Source organism: Pygocentrus nattereri, chromosome 17, assembly GCF_015220715.1.
Source record: "Pygocentrus nattereri isolate fPygNat1 chromosome 17, fPygNat1.pri, whole genome shotgun sequence".
NCBI classification, from domain to species: Eukaryota; Metazoa; Chordata; class Actinopteri; order Characiformes; family Serrasalmidae; genus Pygocentrus; species Pygocentrus nattereri.
This window is the reverse complement of record NC_051227.1, coordinates 15,913,176-15,930,268: the sequence shown is the minus strand read 5'-3', so window position 1 is coordinate 15,930,268 and position 17,093 is coordinate 15,913,176. Positions and strand designations below refer to the sequence as shown.

Genomic DNA, 17,093 nt, shown 5'->3' with positions numbered 1-17,093 from the left:
ATAACATGTAGCTTTTGAGCCATTTTAGATGAATTTGACTAATCATAAGCAACCAAACATCCAAGTATTGGGACATTAAATCCACAAATAACCGGCAGGCTGGTGCACTATGTTAAGCACTCAAGCCCCAAGCCAGAAAAAGTGTACGCTGGTCTTCTTAACCCTAACCCTATTTCTTGCTCAAATAAATTTTTTGTAGATTTTCTAAGTGATGAGTTAACACATCTACAGAGACCACACTGCTGCACAATCTGTTTATCTGTTGAACTGAACATGAAAATGCAAATGTGGCTTGTGAAACATTTATGGTACATTTTATAGGTTACGGTTTATTTTGTTTTCCAGTTTGCTAAACTCAGCAGATTTACCACATGAACAACAACAATCAGCAGAAAATGGAATTATTGCAGAAAACATACTTTATGCACAATAATTAGCAGAAAAAAAAAGTCATATTAAAGTGTGTAAAGCTCTGCAAAGAATGCGTTTGGTTTGTTGAGTGGAAGATTGTCTGATCTGGGCCTGTTTTTCAGGGTTTGAGCCCCTTAGTTCCAGTAAGGGTGACATTAATAGTCAATTATATGCTTCTAATTTTGTGGCTACAGTTTAGTGAAGACCCTTTTCTGTTCCAGTATTACTGAGCCCCTGTGCACAAAAAAAAATCTCCATAAAGACATGGTCTGATGAATTTTGGTATGTATAAATCAAACACTATCGTTAATTTTTAAAAATTGTTTATTATGAGTAGCGTGCATAACAGACTTTTTATGTCTTATAAAAATAAACACACCTGCACCAAAGACAGCAGTGGAGGTGGATGGTCTCTCCATCTGAGAGCTATGCACTGCCTCCATCATGGTCACCGCTGTGGGCTCTTGACTGGTCTGCTGTTGAGTGGGCTGGACGAAGGCAGTGGCCTGGCTCTGCTGGACATTCAGGATCGGCTGAGTGCTCTGGACATTTGGACTAGTGGAGCGCACCGAGCCGCTGCCAAACACAGTCACGTGTTCCACAGGAGCCTCAGACGCCTGCAGGGCTGCAGGCAGGACGATCATAAAGAATAACAACTCAACTTTAAAAACAGTGACAAAACGGAAGACAAATTTAAAAAACATAATAAATAAAGAAAAACTTCTTCCCCAAAAGAGGAGGTTTTAAAAGGAATACCTTCATTTTTGTTATTTTAAATACAATAATTCTAATAAATAAAGAAGATTTTTTTTAAATCTCAAGTCTTATATGTTCAGATATTTTTGTATTTCATATAAAGAAGTTAGTAGGTTTTCTGTTCGACCAGTTCAACTGAAATCACTCTCACCCTCCTGCGTCTCAGCCTGTGCGGTGGGCATGACCGTGGCGGTGGGTGTTGCCGTGGTAACAGTAGCAGGTGTGATCATGGGGCGGATGCTGGCTCTGGGGGTGGACTTGCTGCTGGGAGTGGACTTGCTGGCTGCTCCAGCCACAGGCGTGGGTTTGATGTTTGCTGTGGGGGGTTCAGTGGTCGTGGCACTGGAGACAGAAGACAAATCAAGTCAAAATGTGATTAAAAAATAAATCTTACATTTTAGTGCATCACACGACTACACAACACTAGTATACTTCTATTACTAATATACCCGGTTACGTGTGCATAATGTTGCTTGCACAGCAATGTGCAAATGTTTGAACGCCCCTGGTCAAATGGCATACTTATATGATTTGCTACATGAAAGTAAATACATGAAAAAAATGTTTTATTTTAGCAAATAAATAGCAATAAAACAAACACAAAAAAAAGAAAACCAGTATAACCCGGAATCTGAGGAGGGGCACCCAAATATTTGCAACTATGTATATGGGGTCAACAACAAATAAATCAGAAAAATAAATAAAATAAATATTTTAAAAAAAAAAAAAAAAAAAAAAAAAACACATTTGTTGTATGTTAATATCATATTTTATTATTGGCTCAGTAGTACTGACACAGAATAGATAGCTCTATTTGCTTAGCATATGAGACCGATTTGTTGTATTTACATGACAGCAGGCACTGAGTGGTATGAGGTAGTTTAAAAGCATAATGACTAGACACAACTAACCCCAAGTTGCATCAATATTACAGTGTAAATTGCACAGCAAGTGTCATTACAGTAGTAGCTATGATGTATTGCAGTGTATATTAATCAGAGAGGAGATACAGTGATGTGATTCAGCACAGTTCTGACTGTAAGAGATCAGTACAGTCTCTGCAGTAAAGAGACTTGTAGATCCGTACAGCAGTGGGTAAGAAAGAATTGAACCTTTTAAAAAGCCCAAAAACTTTTGCGTGCTGTCCCTTTTAATGCCTGAATTTTACACCATAAGATCACAGACAGAGTTCAAACATAAAAGCTCAGGGAATGTCCACAAATCAGCTGCAGTCACCTCATATCTGTTTACTGACTGATAACACTTCCCTTTTCCCTTAATTAAGGAGTTTAAAAAAAAAAAAAAAAAAAAAAAAAAAAAAAAAAAAACTAAATACATGAACAGGTCATATGAATTTATTTTATTTTTCACTGTTATTCAGCAAATGTGTTTCACTACAACTCAGTGCATCTTTTTTATATATATAATCTCCCCAACTCAACCGAGCAAGAAACTCGCGTGAATGCGGTGATTCTTTTATAACTGCAGTTTCCATAAGGTTTTTTTTTTCATTATTATTCAATGTAATAATCTAAAAGTAGTCGGCCAAAGCAACTGTCTAAACACTGAGCTCATTGTAATCCAAAGTCTAAAGTCTGCGAGTGTGTACCTTCCTCTGTCGGCAGCAGGGGTGGGCTTCAGAGTGATCTGTCTGCTTTCAGAGGGTCTCTGCTGCTCCTGAGTCTGCAAAAGAGAACAGGATGAATACACTTGGCAAACCACATCTCGCTGTTGCCAGAAGAAAACCTTGTATCTCCAAAACTGTAGAGTATGGTGTTTTTTCCTTTTTTTCTTTCTTTCTCCTATAAAGTTACATAGTATTTAAATTTGATGATGAATGGACTAAAAGAAATGATTAGAAAAAAAAAAAAAAATCTGGTTCTGTTGACTTACATTAAAGGTAAAGAGCAATATGTATTTTTAAATTATAGCAAAAACCGAAAAATGTCAAAAATGGAGATACAAGGTTTTCTTCCGACAACAGCAATACGCCTCTCCTGGTCTTTAAACTAGGTGAAATTGCTTTTAACCATTACAGTCCTGTTCTGGAACAGTAGGATGTGCTTAGATGTGTTTTTTTTTTTTTTTTTATAGACCATTTTATTTTTTGTTTTTCTTCTACTATAGTTGAAACATACTGAACGCATTAATGATCGTTAGACTCATTACTACTGTTCATATCATCCCCTTAAATTCTGTCTTTCACGCATGAAAGGTGCTAGTTATATATGTGGTATCCAGCACGGTCCTGGTCTGCAGTACATGTTGTACCTTGCTCGTTCCCTGCTCTGCCGGTTCGTCTCTCTGTTCTCCGTGTCTCTCCTGCTGCTCCCTTAGCTCCCTCAGCTCCCGCTCCTGCCGGCTCAGCCGCCCTTCATACTGAGACTTCAGCGCACTCATCCTCACTTCCAGCTCCTCCCGCTGCTGCTTCAGCTCCTCATTTTCTTTAGCCAGCTGCTCCTTCGCATCTACATTATCATACACAATTAACATCAAACACAGTAAAACAACAGTCTTACACCTCAGACTCAACCGCTGTGTCAGGTACGATTTAAAGTGATTGCAAAAATCAAATATTACATTTCTCTCATATCCCTCAATACTGTTGAGTTGTATTGCCATGTTTGGCAAACTTCCTTTGTTTTGCTATTGTATTGTGAATAAAGAGCTATACAGCTGTGAGAAGCACAATAAAACCAGCCCTCAGAAAACTACTGCGCAAACGTAACAAGGCTTCGGCTAGCATGGCAGATACAAAGACAGCAATGTAAAGTGAAGTACATGTTAGCATATGGGTCCAAACGGTGGGTTGAACGTTATTTTCCATTGTTAGTGTTACATAATATATCATTTTTCATCAGTCAATACCAATATAAGACATATTAAATATACATACATATACATTACACCCCTCCCCCCCCAACCCCCCTGGTCACCGGCACTGCTCTGTGAATTTGAATCATCTACCGCTTTGTGGCTGAGCTGCTGTTGCACCTAGATGCTTCCATTTCACAATAGTAGCATTTACAGTTGTCTGGGGCAGATCTAGCAAGATAGAAATGTCATGAACTGACTAGTAATGGTGGCATCCTATGACAGTGCCACGTTTAAAGTCAATGAGCTCTTCAGTGCAACACATTTCAATGCTAGTGTTTGTCTATCGAGACTGCAAGGCTATATGATTGAGTTTATACACCTAATACCAATAAGTGTAACTTAAACACCTGATCTCAATAATTAGGAGGGGTGTCTGCATACTTTTGGCCATACAATGCACTTAATTTCCCTTCGGGATCAATAAAGATCTGTCTGTCTGTGTACTTCTTTTTTAATACCTACTGATATGATTCCTAAATCAGTACGAATCCCTACTGTAAACTTGTGAAACACAAAAGGTGCTATATAAGTAAAAGTGAGTTACTGTTGAGCTGGTTGATCTTCTGCTTGGCTCCCATGAAGGCTTTCTTGGTCTTCTCCTCTTTGTCAGTAATCTGCTGTCTGAGCTGCTCCTCCTGAGTGATTTTTTCCTGCAGCTCAGAGCGGAGGCGGGTCAGCTCGGGCTGAACCTGAGCCAGCTGCTCCTGCAGGTTCTTTACTTCAGCCTCACGCTCTGCAGCAACCTGGACAACACAATCATACAGCTTCAAGAGAGCTTACATACACAGCAGGGTGTAAAAGTTTTTAGAAAATAAATCTGTCTGTGTCTGTGTGTCCCCATTTTCAGTTTGACATAATATGAACATGTTTTTTTTTCCTTTACACAGTGTGTAAACTTCATGATGTGTGGACAAACACAAACAGCGCAAATTAACTTGAAAAATGTCTGGTTCAATCGCCTTACATTAAAAGGAAGGCATGTTTTTTCCTTCTCCTGTAAAGTTACCATTTTGGAGTTACGAGGTTTTGTTCCGACAGCAGTAATATACACAAAGGTGGCTCTCGACAGTCAAATTTCTTAAAAGGTAACACAAATGGTACATTTCCTTTCACACTGTGATGCATTTCCAAATCAAGCAAGCTTTCCAACTACACATTTTCTTTTTTATGATAGGTGGGGTGGTGGAAGAGGTGAAATGGTTATGAATATTAAAAAAACAATACATTTTTTTTTCTACCCGCTGGTGCACCGTGACATACCCAAAAATCAGCAGAGCAAAAATCTTTACATTTTGATGGGAGATTTCAGGAAAACAAGAATTTGAAGGTTAAAAATACAGAAATAAATCAGTTTTGATTTCAAGTTATCTTTAGACTGAACATTCCTGGTTATTAAACAAAACATCATACTTCTGAATGCGGTGCAATTATTTACTGAAATAGTGAAAACAGTGAAATCACTATCTGGGTGTTCGTTTTGTTTCATCATGAGAAGATGGAGAAATTATACAGGCCAAGTCAATGGAATGCCACTTATGTTTTAACAGGGCTGTGAAGTGTTGTGGTATATCTGAACATGAGCACGTTGCTAAAAACGCATTGTTAAGCATGTGGCTGTGCTGGCTGATGTTAAATAGGTACAGAAATAGCGATACATTTCTCTGATAAATAACATGTTGCCTACTGAGGAGAAAAGCTCTCAACAGCTTCTAGTGTTCCACTTAGCTGTAATTTTAGCATCTGCTGCTCACCCAACATGGAAACTACTTACTTGTCTTGGCTATATTTAGAAAAATAAAAAGTTTTCCAATGGATTTCTTCACTTGCTGGTGAATTTTTTTGTGCTACTGAGTTTTCAGACCGAAAAAGTAAACCTGCAGCTCCTGCTCTACGTTAACGTCGATAAGTCTTTTTTTTGGGCCTTTGTTTTTTCTTTCCCATCGTTAAGTAAACCATTAGATTTCAAATATAAAGATGTGCTGAAATGTCTAGTACAGTCCCACATCCCTGCCTCATCTACTCAAACTAACACAGCCAGTCGCTTCCTACCTGCTCTGTAACGTGGGAAAACCACAAATTAACACATCGGAACATCTTTATGAGCTCTGGCTGGTGAGAGTCGGACCACAGAGCCCATACTGATGCTTCTATAAAGTCTCCCACATGTCTTACCACAGTGATTCACTTGTTTTCAGTTCATTCAAACTTGCCAAACTGTTTTCCCATCTGAGTGTTGAGGTTTAAGGTGGGATTAAAACCACAGGTTTTAATGTCAGATTAAAATGCTGCTTATCTTAATCCTTAGGCTTGTGTGTACAGCACAGTGTGTACTGGCATACTTTAATACGTTGGCACATTTTTCATTTCTCATACAAGTGCAGCAGTAAACCAGAGCCATATTAGTCACTGGGACATGCTTAAACTGGCACCCTGAACCTTAAAGTAAGCAGCATCCTGTTCTTGCTACTGGTTGCTGGACAAAGAATGGGTCGGTCGGTCGTTCATTCGTTCATTCATTCATTTCATAAATTTTAAAACCAATACTATATTCACATTATGCTGCATGGGTTTTAAAACTCCAATATTTTATTTTGAAAAAATATGTATTTTCATTTTTTTTTCTTTGTATTAAACCCACTGTTATAACTTGTCAACATATATTTGTCTTAATCCACAAGGTGGCACCAATTCTTTGTGGTGAAAACAAGGTCGGTTATTTAAATAGAACCTTTCTGAAAATGCACCAAAGGGGGTTCTCCTATTCTAAGGACAGCTTATATAGAACCATTTTCAAAAAGGTTCAACATAGAACCATCTACAGCACATTTTCCATCAATCCCTTAAATCATGCAAAGGGTTCTTTGAATGTTCATGGTTCTATATAGAACCTTTTTTTTTAGTAAAAGGAAAACACCTCAGTGTTTTACACCGTTTCCGATTTAGATTAAACCCAAATCTCCTCTTTGTAGGAAAACAATGTGCTCAACTAATACTCTACTGACCGTGTTTTCACCAGAAATAAATGGCACCATCTAGTGGATTAAGATTAAGTGACCGTTATTAGTCCCACAAGGGGGAAATTTCACCTCTGCATTTAAACTTTCAATTTTATAGAAGACACACACTTGGGGCAGTGAGGACACTTGCCTGGAGCAGTGGGCAACCCTATCTATGGAGGGTTGGGTGTCTTGCTCAAGGGCACGTTAGTCATGTACTGTCAGCTCAGGGTATCGAACCAGCGACCTTCCAGTCACAAGGCTGGTTCCCCAACCTCCAGCCCACGACTGATTAAGACAAATGTATACTGCCAATTTGTTATTGTAACAGTGGCCTTAATACACAAACGAAATTACATTATATACATTTTTGATGATAAAACAAGAAAGCCTTTATCTACACACTTAAAGTTTAAGGGTTCCGTTTTATATTTAAGGGTAAAGCCCGTTTCATTTGTTGTCCGACTACTTCACAAACAAATTGGCTAATTATGTTAATAAGGACAAAGATTTTTTTCAATGCTGATTTGTCTACTTCACCTTCTGCTGTGCTTAGAAATCTGAAGTGAGATGAACACTAAATTAAACAACTTTCACTTCTGGATAAATAATAGTCAAAAGTACTAAATTGTAATATTTCTCTATAAAATTTCAAAAATACTTAGCATATCGCATATCTTTAAACAGCACAATGGAGTTGGATTGTGGCATGAGTATTGTGATATGGTGATATTGTAACATGATTTATTTTGAGGATTGTAGCAATTCCTACACCTAGTGATCGCAGTACCCATTTCTGCTTCGCCACATGGAGCAAATGGCTAATTATTCAGTGAAAAGGTTTCTCTGTATTGATCCACCAAAACAATGTTGTTATATTATTGATATCATTGTAGGTTAAACTCAAACACTTATTTTTGCCCTTTTTCTTTAAGGTGTGTACCTTCTGCAAGCTTTCCACCTGCGCCTCCAACTCTGTGGTCCTGTTCTGAGCCTGAGTCAGAGAGTTCTTCAGGTTTTGGATCTCCTGCTGCACCTCCTGCTGCGCTTCCTCCGCCTGCGCAGGCTTAGCAGCAGCTTCTGCAACCATCTGAGTCCACACACACACACACACACACACACACACACACACACACACACACACACACACACAGAGACAAGGGGGGAAATACACAAAAAGAAAAAGAAAAAGAAAAAAGACATTAGATGCTGTATAGACTTTACAGGCCAATATGAACACCATAAAACTACACAGAGCATTACGTTATCCTGGCTTAAATCAATCAATCCATCACCAACCACACACCAACAGACAGAAAAAGTATCTATAGCACATGTACAAAATGAACCCAAAATTACACTTTAAAACTGACGACTTCACATCCTGATGGGCTCCTATACTTGCTACGACACAATGACTTTTACATCCTTCTTTGCAGGATAAAATTTGTATACAAAGTATGTAAGGAATACTAAAATCACTGATATGTATTTTGCAGTGTATCATTCTGTTTCACAGATACATATAAGTGATCGTGATAGATTTTTCAGTGTTGTCATGGCCTTAAATAATAATAATTGGATTGGAATTTTCTGGCACCAACAACCACGCCACGTTCAAAGTCACTTAAATCCCCTTTCTTCCCCATTCTGATGCTCGGTCTGCACTTCAGCAAGTTGTTTTGACCACCTCTACATGCCTAAATGCATTGAGTTGCGGCCATGTGATTAACCGATTAGCCATTTGTGATAAGCAATTGAACAATGGACAGTGAGTGAGTAAGTGTGTACATCACACACACACACACACACAGTCAAAAGTGTTTACATGCAAAGAGTTTTGCCAATCTGACTGAAGACATTCCGATTATAGTGACTGAGGTGTTTATATCACACTCTACTCAACAATCTGATGGAAAATCTCCATTTACATGTTCGCTAAGACTAGCCCGATCAAAAAAATTACACGCATGCATAGAGAAGCCCCTTAATGCAGATGTTACCATGACACGGAACATCACATGAGTCCAGTCAGAGTGAGATGAGCAGCAGTGAGCAGTGCTTTTAACTGCTTTAAAATGATGTCAGGAAAACGTCCTTCACATGTCCTTATTAAAAGAAGGCCGAGAGGAAGACGTCGTGTTCTGAGACACATAAGCTGGACGTCCGTCCCACCGCCGTCTTTTAAAGATCAGAGCATAACCTTCGTCTCCTCTGCAGACCAGTTTCTTCTCCGCCACGTTGAACAGTACAAACTCTCACTATGACGCGACGCACATGCAGAACAGACTTAAATTTTCCGATAGGGAATGTAATGAGATACAGGCGTTTACACAGATATTATTCTATTTAACAGATTATTTACAGGATTACCCACGTCATTCACTCAGACAGAAATTGTGTTCCAAATGGCCTCAATCAGACTAGACTATTCTGCTTGAGGTGTTTATATGGACATGTTCCATTCCCATTGAACAATTAGTCGGATTATTAATGGATTATTAGGCTGCATGTAAACATGGCTAATAAGGCAGTCAACAAGAACACAGTAGCAGCAGTCTGAATTGAAGTTTGTCTCATGTACCTTGTCATGTTGTGCCTTTAGCTCCTCATACTGGGTTTTGTAGCGCCGGCCGATCTTCTTGACCTGAGTGATGGTTTTGAGTTTCTCCTGAATGTCCAGATTCTTGGCCTCCAGGTCCTTCTTCAGGCCGTCTCTCTCTGCGGTGAGTTTTCCCACGTTCTCCCTGAGGTTCTGAACCTGACTCTGCATGGAGGACGTTGATGCGTTGGCCCTGCTCACAGAGGCACATACACAGTCTGATGAACACAAATGGCTAAAATAATTCTTACAGACTGCTTTGACCTTGCTGTGTACAAGGAGGGTCCAATTCTGGTCCTGGATGGTTCAACATTGATTGGTAGTTTGAGCAAGAAAAATCACTAAACTGGGCACTTTTTCAAAATTCAAAACACAATGACTAGTATAAAAAGAGATTGACAAATTGAGATGTTTGATTTTTTTTTTTTTTTTTTTTAAACGTTAAAGCTACTGATAAGTTTGTTTCAGACCACTAATTTGCTTTTCATTCTGCATCAATGATAGTAGCACACTAATCAAAGCAACACCAGTCTTAAAAATAGTAACTATTAAATTTATATACAAGTAATTCTAGAACATTTCTATTGGTCTGTCTGTCATGAAATATTTACAAACAGCAAGCGGCACCAAATGGTGGTGGTGGTGAGGGTGTAGCTTTGTAAAATGGATGGACCGTTCACCGACCTGGCCACCTCACTCTTCAGTTTGGCCGTCTCCTCAGTCAGCTGCTGGATTCGTTTCAGATGAGACTCTCTCTCTGACTGGAGCTTCTTGCTCTCCTCCTGATCACTGTCCTTCTGCTGGCTCACCAGTTGCTGCAAGACAGAACAGAGAGTAAACGATTACACACATGCGCACTCAGTCCGGACCAGCCATAACAGAGACTTCTCATCACTGCTGGAACCTTTCAGTTTCCTTCAGGAGTAACAGTTTCTGTCAATCTAAAAGCCAGATAAAATCATTTCATCACTGATCAGGGTCTTTCGGGGCGGGGGGGGGGGGACTATAAAAAATAAAAATGGAATTAAAATAACATCCAATTTAGTAATAACTGGGACGGGTGTCGGTTGTGCAACAAAACACACTTGATTATTTATGTTAATGAAAACAAAAACAATGAAAAATATACAGTAATCACAAACTCAGCATAATGAGTAATACACAATGCACAAATATAATACATAAAAGGCCCAAACCTGAAAAAAGGCACAATGAATCTAACTTACTGCAACTTTTACACCTATCCAACACAACCTTCACCATAGTTTTACTCAGGGACAAAAGCAGTGTCATCAAAAGACCTGTTAATATGGTTACAGTTCACGATCATAAAATTTTAGCTGACAATTAATTATTACATAAGTTACTGCAATTAATGATTTAATTATCTTTTCTTGTTTGTTGTATTTTAATAGCTTTAAACAAGCCTGGAGCTGTCAAATTGGCTGATAAGTCACGTGACTTGCTAGCTAGGTTTATTCAGTAACAAACCCTGGTTGTACTGTCAATACTGCAAGCACACAATTAAAAAAAAAAAAAATGACCGCAATTTTGCACTGTAATATTTCCCAATACACTAGTACGCCTCTTCTGGTCAGAGAGGACAGTGCTGCTGACCTGAGTGCGGTTCCTCCAGCGTTTGACGTCTTCCTCCAAAAGCCTCTTCTCAGCCTGTAGCATCCCGTTCTTCTCACTCAGCTCCGCATTGCTCTCCTGCAGAGGCCGCATGTCAGTCTCCAGCTTGCGCATCTGTGCAAAAAGAGGTGGAGGAAAGTTTTAGAGCATGTTTGGGGGAACAGACAACACCATGCCAAATAACTGAGGTCCAGCTGGCTTTAAAGGGTTTCTCCCGCTCATTACTGTATACCTTTATTATTAATAGTATTAGTATTGTTAGTTTAATAATAACCCTTTAAAGCCAGTTGGACCACATGTGGCCTATTCACCAATTTCATACGCTCATTAATGTATATTTTATATACATATACATTACTTATTTAATTATTTATTAATTATATATAGTAAACAACATTAATTAATAATATATGCACATTAAAAAATTTAAACAATTAAGACAATTAAACAATTTTTACACTTAAACATCTAACTTAGTGTTCAATTAAAACTCCATGTCGCTTGGTATATATCTTTTGATTTAAATCTAGCACTACATTTTCTTTTATTTTACTGTAATGTATTATCACCTGTCTAAAACAATCTGAGGTGTCAAAACGTTACTACTACTACTACTACTACTACTACTACTTTTAATTCATTCTCTTTTTACAAGTTTAAAAACCCAAAAATTACACCGTTATGTGGAGACTATACATAAAGAATGCATCTCTTAACCGAAATCAAATTCAGCCAGTCTGATCAGGCAAATCTTGTGGGCTGTGGAAGCTGTCGTGTGCGTGGGCTGAGAGTTGCAAAAGGCGGGCAGCTAATTTTAAGCCCTTTGGGAACAGCCTTCAAAAGGCAGAAGCATATTTGGAATATGGGATTTTATATTTTATTTTTCATTATTTATTTATTTCAATTCATTTCTGGCCACTTCTCTGAAATATAGAGGGAAGCTGCAGTTTTCAAACAGCATTCTTTTACAGAACTACACCGCTCCAAGTCTCCCAGCTGAAGCAAGCTCCTTAACATTACTGCATGGTCATAATAATGTCTGGGCATGAAGGGAAACCGATTGATGGGTTTAACAGCTAAATAGGGTGTAATGGCCTTGCCTTTGCCTGGATCTGCTGCAACTCCTGCTCCAGCCTGTTCTTTTCCTCCTTCAGCATCTTGTTTGTTTCAGTCAGAGTGTTGAGGCTCTCCAGCCTCTTCAGCTTATCCTCCTGCTGAGCCATGGTCTTCACATTCGACTGTAAACAGCAGAGGTCACAGCAGAAATTCAGAAAGGACAGCATTCATGATTATTAGAAATGCAAATCTGACCTCAACAGGTCAATTAAACGGTTTTTACACATGATTAAGTACTCACTAGTGGTTAAGATTAAGAACAAAGTCACTTTGATTGGTTGGTATGGTGCAGTGCCCCCCCCTGCTGTAGACCCTATGCTATACCAATACAAGTACTTGGGCAAGACTCCTACACTACCTTTGCATACCTGAAAAAAAAAATTGATCGAACTAAGTCGCTTTGGATAAGAGCATCTGCCAAATGCCATAACTGTAAACGATGCAAAATGCTCAGTTCTAGAGCCAGTACTTTTCACAGTGGTGGTTATAGGAACCAGACGTCTGAAGAGTATAACGCCTCTAAAAGCTGCCTCACAGAAAGTCACATGAATACACTGCCTGATGCCTAAGATATTGTTTTATGATAGTTCAGAGAAGGTTTCAGTCTAAAATGTTCTTTATAAACTCATTCGTGGTGGAGGGATACATGCAGGGTGTCAAAGCAAAATAGTCCCAAAATAATTTTTTAAATTTTTATTTTCATCAGAGCCATAAATTTCTCTACAATTAACCAAGTTATCCAGAGAGGTTTGATGTGGAATGGTTAAAATCTCACTGATTTAATTATATAGAAAAGTTGGTAAGGAGGACGGTCTTATTTTATCCCCCAAAGACGATGAAATGCTTCAGTTTTATCAATCAAATGGATGTTGTCTAGGCTCAGAGACTGTTTTATCACTATTTTACTATAAACAACTTTACAAATAAAAACAAGATGTGCAGTAGAGGTGGTCAAAGTGGTATCATAATACTTTTCAAAATGCGTGTTTGTTTTCACCCAGGTATGATATGTTGGAACAGACACACAAAAACAAAGAAAAAAACCCACCAGGAGTGCCATATTTAAACAGCGCTAACAAAAACTGAGTATGAATATTTTTAATATAAGCCTTCTACTGTGCTGCACAAATAATAATTAAGGGACTGTGTGTGTTCTCTTTTTAATGTAACATGCAATTTTCTTTAAGTATTGAAGTACCACGAAATCGCCATACTGCCAAGACCTAACGTGTAGCTTCACTGGTGGTTTTGGATAGTTAATAAATGGGTATATCTGTTTTGTAGACATTGTGACCTCCTACCACTTACGCTGTTTAAAAAATAAAATAAAAAGAAATAAAGAAAAAAAAAAAAACCCAAGTGATTAAGTTTCGCTTTAGCAAACCAAACCACTTTGAATGACTGAAATTTCAACGATCATTTGCATCATATATTTCATAAATATTTACAAATACTAAATGCGGAGCTACTTCTACAGTAGTAGAATATAGATAATAAAAACAATACATGCAAGTTTTTATTTATTTTGATATTTGAAAATAAAAAAAGTGAATCCTGTTTTGAATATTACGTAATACAAAGTGATTCTAACATAAAGCAGAGAGCATTTTTAATAACAATGTTGATGGTACACTGTGAATACTTACCACAGACGTTGCCAACTTCAAAGATTTACGTTAAGCTACATGATATGTTAATGCACTATTTTACACTCTGGGTGTTTTCATGACTCCCCTACACACTCTCACCTGCAGCTCCTCCCGTGAGGCTGTCAGGCTGTCCTGGAGCTCCTTCAGGTCTTTCTCCAGATGCTCCATGCGCTGCTTGTAGCGTTGAGTTTCCACCTGAGCCACCTCGAACCGAGCCTCAGCAATCTCCTTCTCCCGACGCACAAACCTGCAACACGTGGATTGCACATTACGGTTGGAACAGTATTACTAAGACAGCACTCACAGAAGTCACCAGTCATCAGGCACAAATAACATTTGAGAGAGATTCTTTAGAGTCAAATCAACATTTATGCCATTTAGGTCCAAACAATGTATTAAAGCTCTACAAATTTATCAGCACCAGTGAAAAGCAACTAATACAGCACATATTGGGGGCAGTCGTGGGCTGGAGGTTAGGGAACCAGCCTGGTGACTGGAAGGTCGCTGGTTCGATCCCCAGAGCCGACAGCACATGACTGAGGTGTCCTTGAGCAAGACACCGAACCCCCCCAACGGCTCCCCAGGCACTGCTTATTGGGCTGCCCACTGCTCTAGGCAAGTGTTCTCACTGCCCCCTAGTGTGTGTGTATTCACTAGTGTGTATGTGGTGTCACTTCATGGATGAGTTAAATGCGGAGGTGAAATTTCCCCATTGTGGGACTAATAAGGGTCACTTAAACTCATATAACGCGAGTTGTTAAGTAGAACAGACAGGTTTGCTTGTCTTTATGCTCTTCCTTCTAACTAATTTTCTCTGTTTAACATTACTTACAAGCAGCTTGCTTTGATATTTATATTATATGCAAGACTAAAACTGTTAGTATTTAATGTCTGATCATGTAAAAATACAGAATGTCCCAAAAAGACTGACAATTTCATAGTCTATCCATCCATTTTCTAAGCCGCTTCTCTGTCAGGGTCACGGGGGGGTGCTGGAGCCTATCCCAGCAGTCTTCGGGCGGAAGACAGGATACACCCTGGACAGGTCGCCAGTCAATCGCAGGGCAGTCATAGTCTAATAACAGCCAATTCCCTCTCAAATGATCTCAAATGTTAACAAAATGTGTAAAAAACTAACCGTTTCGTTTCAATGGGTTTTTTTCAGGTTGAAGAATGGTGTCACTAGCAATGAAAAGGCATTTTGTGTGTTAGAATATCCTCGAACACAGTTAAAAGAAGAGTGTGCAGCGAGAAAATTCAAAATTCAACTGGAAAGATCTGGACATGGCACAAAAAAAAAAAAAATTCAAAGAGGAAGGCTGTCTGCGCCGGGCAAAGGGATCTGGACGACCAACAGTATCGGAAGATTTTGCCAATCATTTGTGCGAAGCCCCACAAAGTCTGTAAGAGGAGCATCTCTGGAAACCGGTGTTTGGTAGGAGCTGGACTATCAACCTGATGTGTGTCGTGTCACAGGCGGAGCGCGTATTGAACATTTGTGAAGCTGTGAAATCGGTTATAAAATCTACATCCCTCTGAATTTCTTGATCGAATTCTTGTTCTGGTCAACATGAAGCCTATTTAACTTCGTTTGCCTCGGACATGTAGTTACTCAGATATTCACCTCAAATTATACACTTTTTTGGGACACCCACTATTTGATATATTCTTTAGTCACATCAGCATATAGTTATATGCTTGTTAGGTCCAAACAAAAGCAACTAATACAACTCAGATATTAGGTTTCAAGTAGAACAGACAGGTTTACTAATTTTTCTAACTAATTTTCTCTGTTTAACATTACTTACGAGCAGCTTGCTTTGATATTTATATTATATTTAAGACTAAAAATCTGAGCCTTTAATGTCAGACCACATAAAAATATATATATATGTTGAATTAATCAAGCTAATGTCATCTATGCTCTTAAAAACAGATGGTTCTTCAAGGGTTCTTTAGTAGAGAAAATTGTTCTACATAGAGCCATGAAGACTCAAAGAACACTGCATGATGAATATTTTCTTCAGATTGATAAAGTGTTGTATATGGTTCTACATAGAACCTTTCTGAAAATAGTTCTATGTAGCACCAAAAGGGTTCTTGCTTTGAAACAATCATGACAACATAACCGTAGCAGAACTCTTTTTGTTGCTGTACAAGTATCTCTCAAAAAGAATCAATTTAGAACCATTTACAACATTAATCTGAAGAACCATTTCAGGATGCAAAGATCCCTTTGATTATGCAAAAGGTTCTTTGAATGTTCATGTCTATAAAGAACCAATTTTCTTTACTAAAAAGCACTAATATATATATATATATATATATATATATATATATATATATATATATATATATATATATATATATATATATATATATATATATATATATATACATACATACATACATACATACATACACATATATATATTTATAAAAATGGATGATTTTCTAAGTGAAACGTTAACATGTCCTTTACAGAGAACATATTTAAATACAACATTTTACTGCAAATTTTAATAAACAACTTCAATTTCTTTGCTGAGTGGAACATACTGAAGAAAAAAAATCATTAAATATAAAATGTCATTTTTATTTTTTATGTTAAATTAGGAGTAACTGTGTATTATAATGTGCAGAAGTTCTGCTGAAGGGTGTATTAATGTAGTTAACACATCTGTAAGCGTCAACATCCAAGAAGTGGATTAATGGTTTTCCTAGTGATGGTAAAACCTGATGCAGCACTGTGGCACTGAGGTGGTGATGTTCACCTGAGGATCTCCAGGATCTGCTCGTGAGTCTTGCCGTTCTCATCCAACGACACGTTCAGACTGCCCTCTCTGAGCGCCTGCTGCTGGACGGTGGCAGCCATCTTACTGCTCAGACTCTCCATCTGTTCGTGCAGCATGTTGTTTTGTTTCTGCAGGTCACCCACTCGCTGCTGTTGCTTCACCAGCTCCTCCTGAACACATCAACAACCAGAGGGCGAAATGGGCCTTATACTCAAAACGCCCTTTACACAAACATGGATAATCATGAAGAATAACC

The 17,093-nt window shown here is 38.4% G+C and overlaps 1 protein-coding gene across 1 annotated transcript in view; it reads right to left on the bottom strand.

Annotated features, from left to right (window-relative positions):
* Positions 1-17,093, bottom strand: part of tpra (translocated promoter region a, nuclear basket protein) — a 50,362-nt gene that overhangs the window by 13,188 nt on the left and 20,081 nt on the right. Inside the window, exons 26-37 of the mRNA XM_017704129.2 lie at positions 16,817-17,007; positions 14,142-14,289; positions 12,378-12,515; positions 11,260-11,391; positions 10,327-10,457; positions 9,625-9,835; positions 7,984-8,130; positions 4,589-4,787; positions 3,439-3,635; positions 2,777-2,850; positions 1,319-1,509; positions 791-1,036 (exon numbers count right to left, since the gene is read on the bottom strand). Coding sequence (XP_017559618.2) covers positions 791-1,036; positions 1,319-1,509; positions 2,777-2,850; positions 3,439-3,635; positions 4,589-4,787; positions 7,984-8,130; positions 9,625-9,835; positions 10,327-10,457; positions 11,260-11,391; positions 12,378-12,515; positions 14,142-14,289; positions 16,817-17,007 — 2,005 coding nt within the window. The remainder of the gene's footprint in view (positions 1-790; positions 1,037-1,318; positions 1,510-2,776; positions 2,851-3,438; positions 3,636-4,588; positions 4,788-7,983; positions 8,131-9,624; positions 9,836-10,326; positions 10,458-11,259; positions 11,392-12,377; positions 12,516-14,141; positions 14,290-16,816; positions 17,008-17,093) is intronic.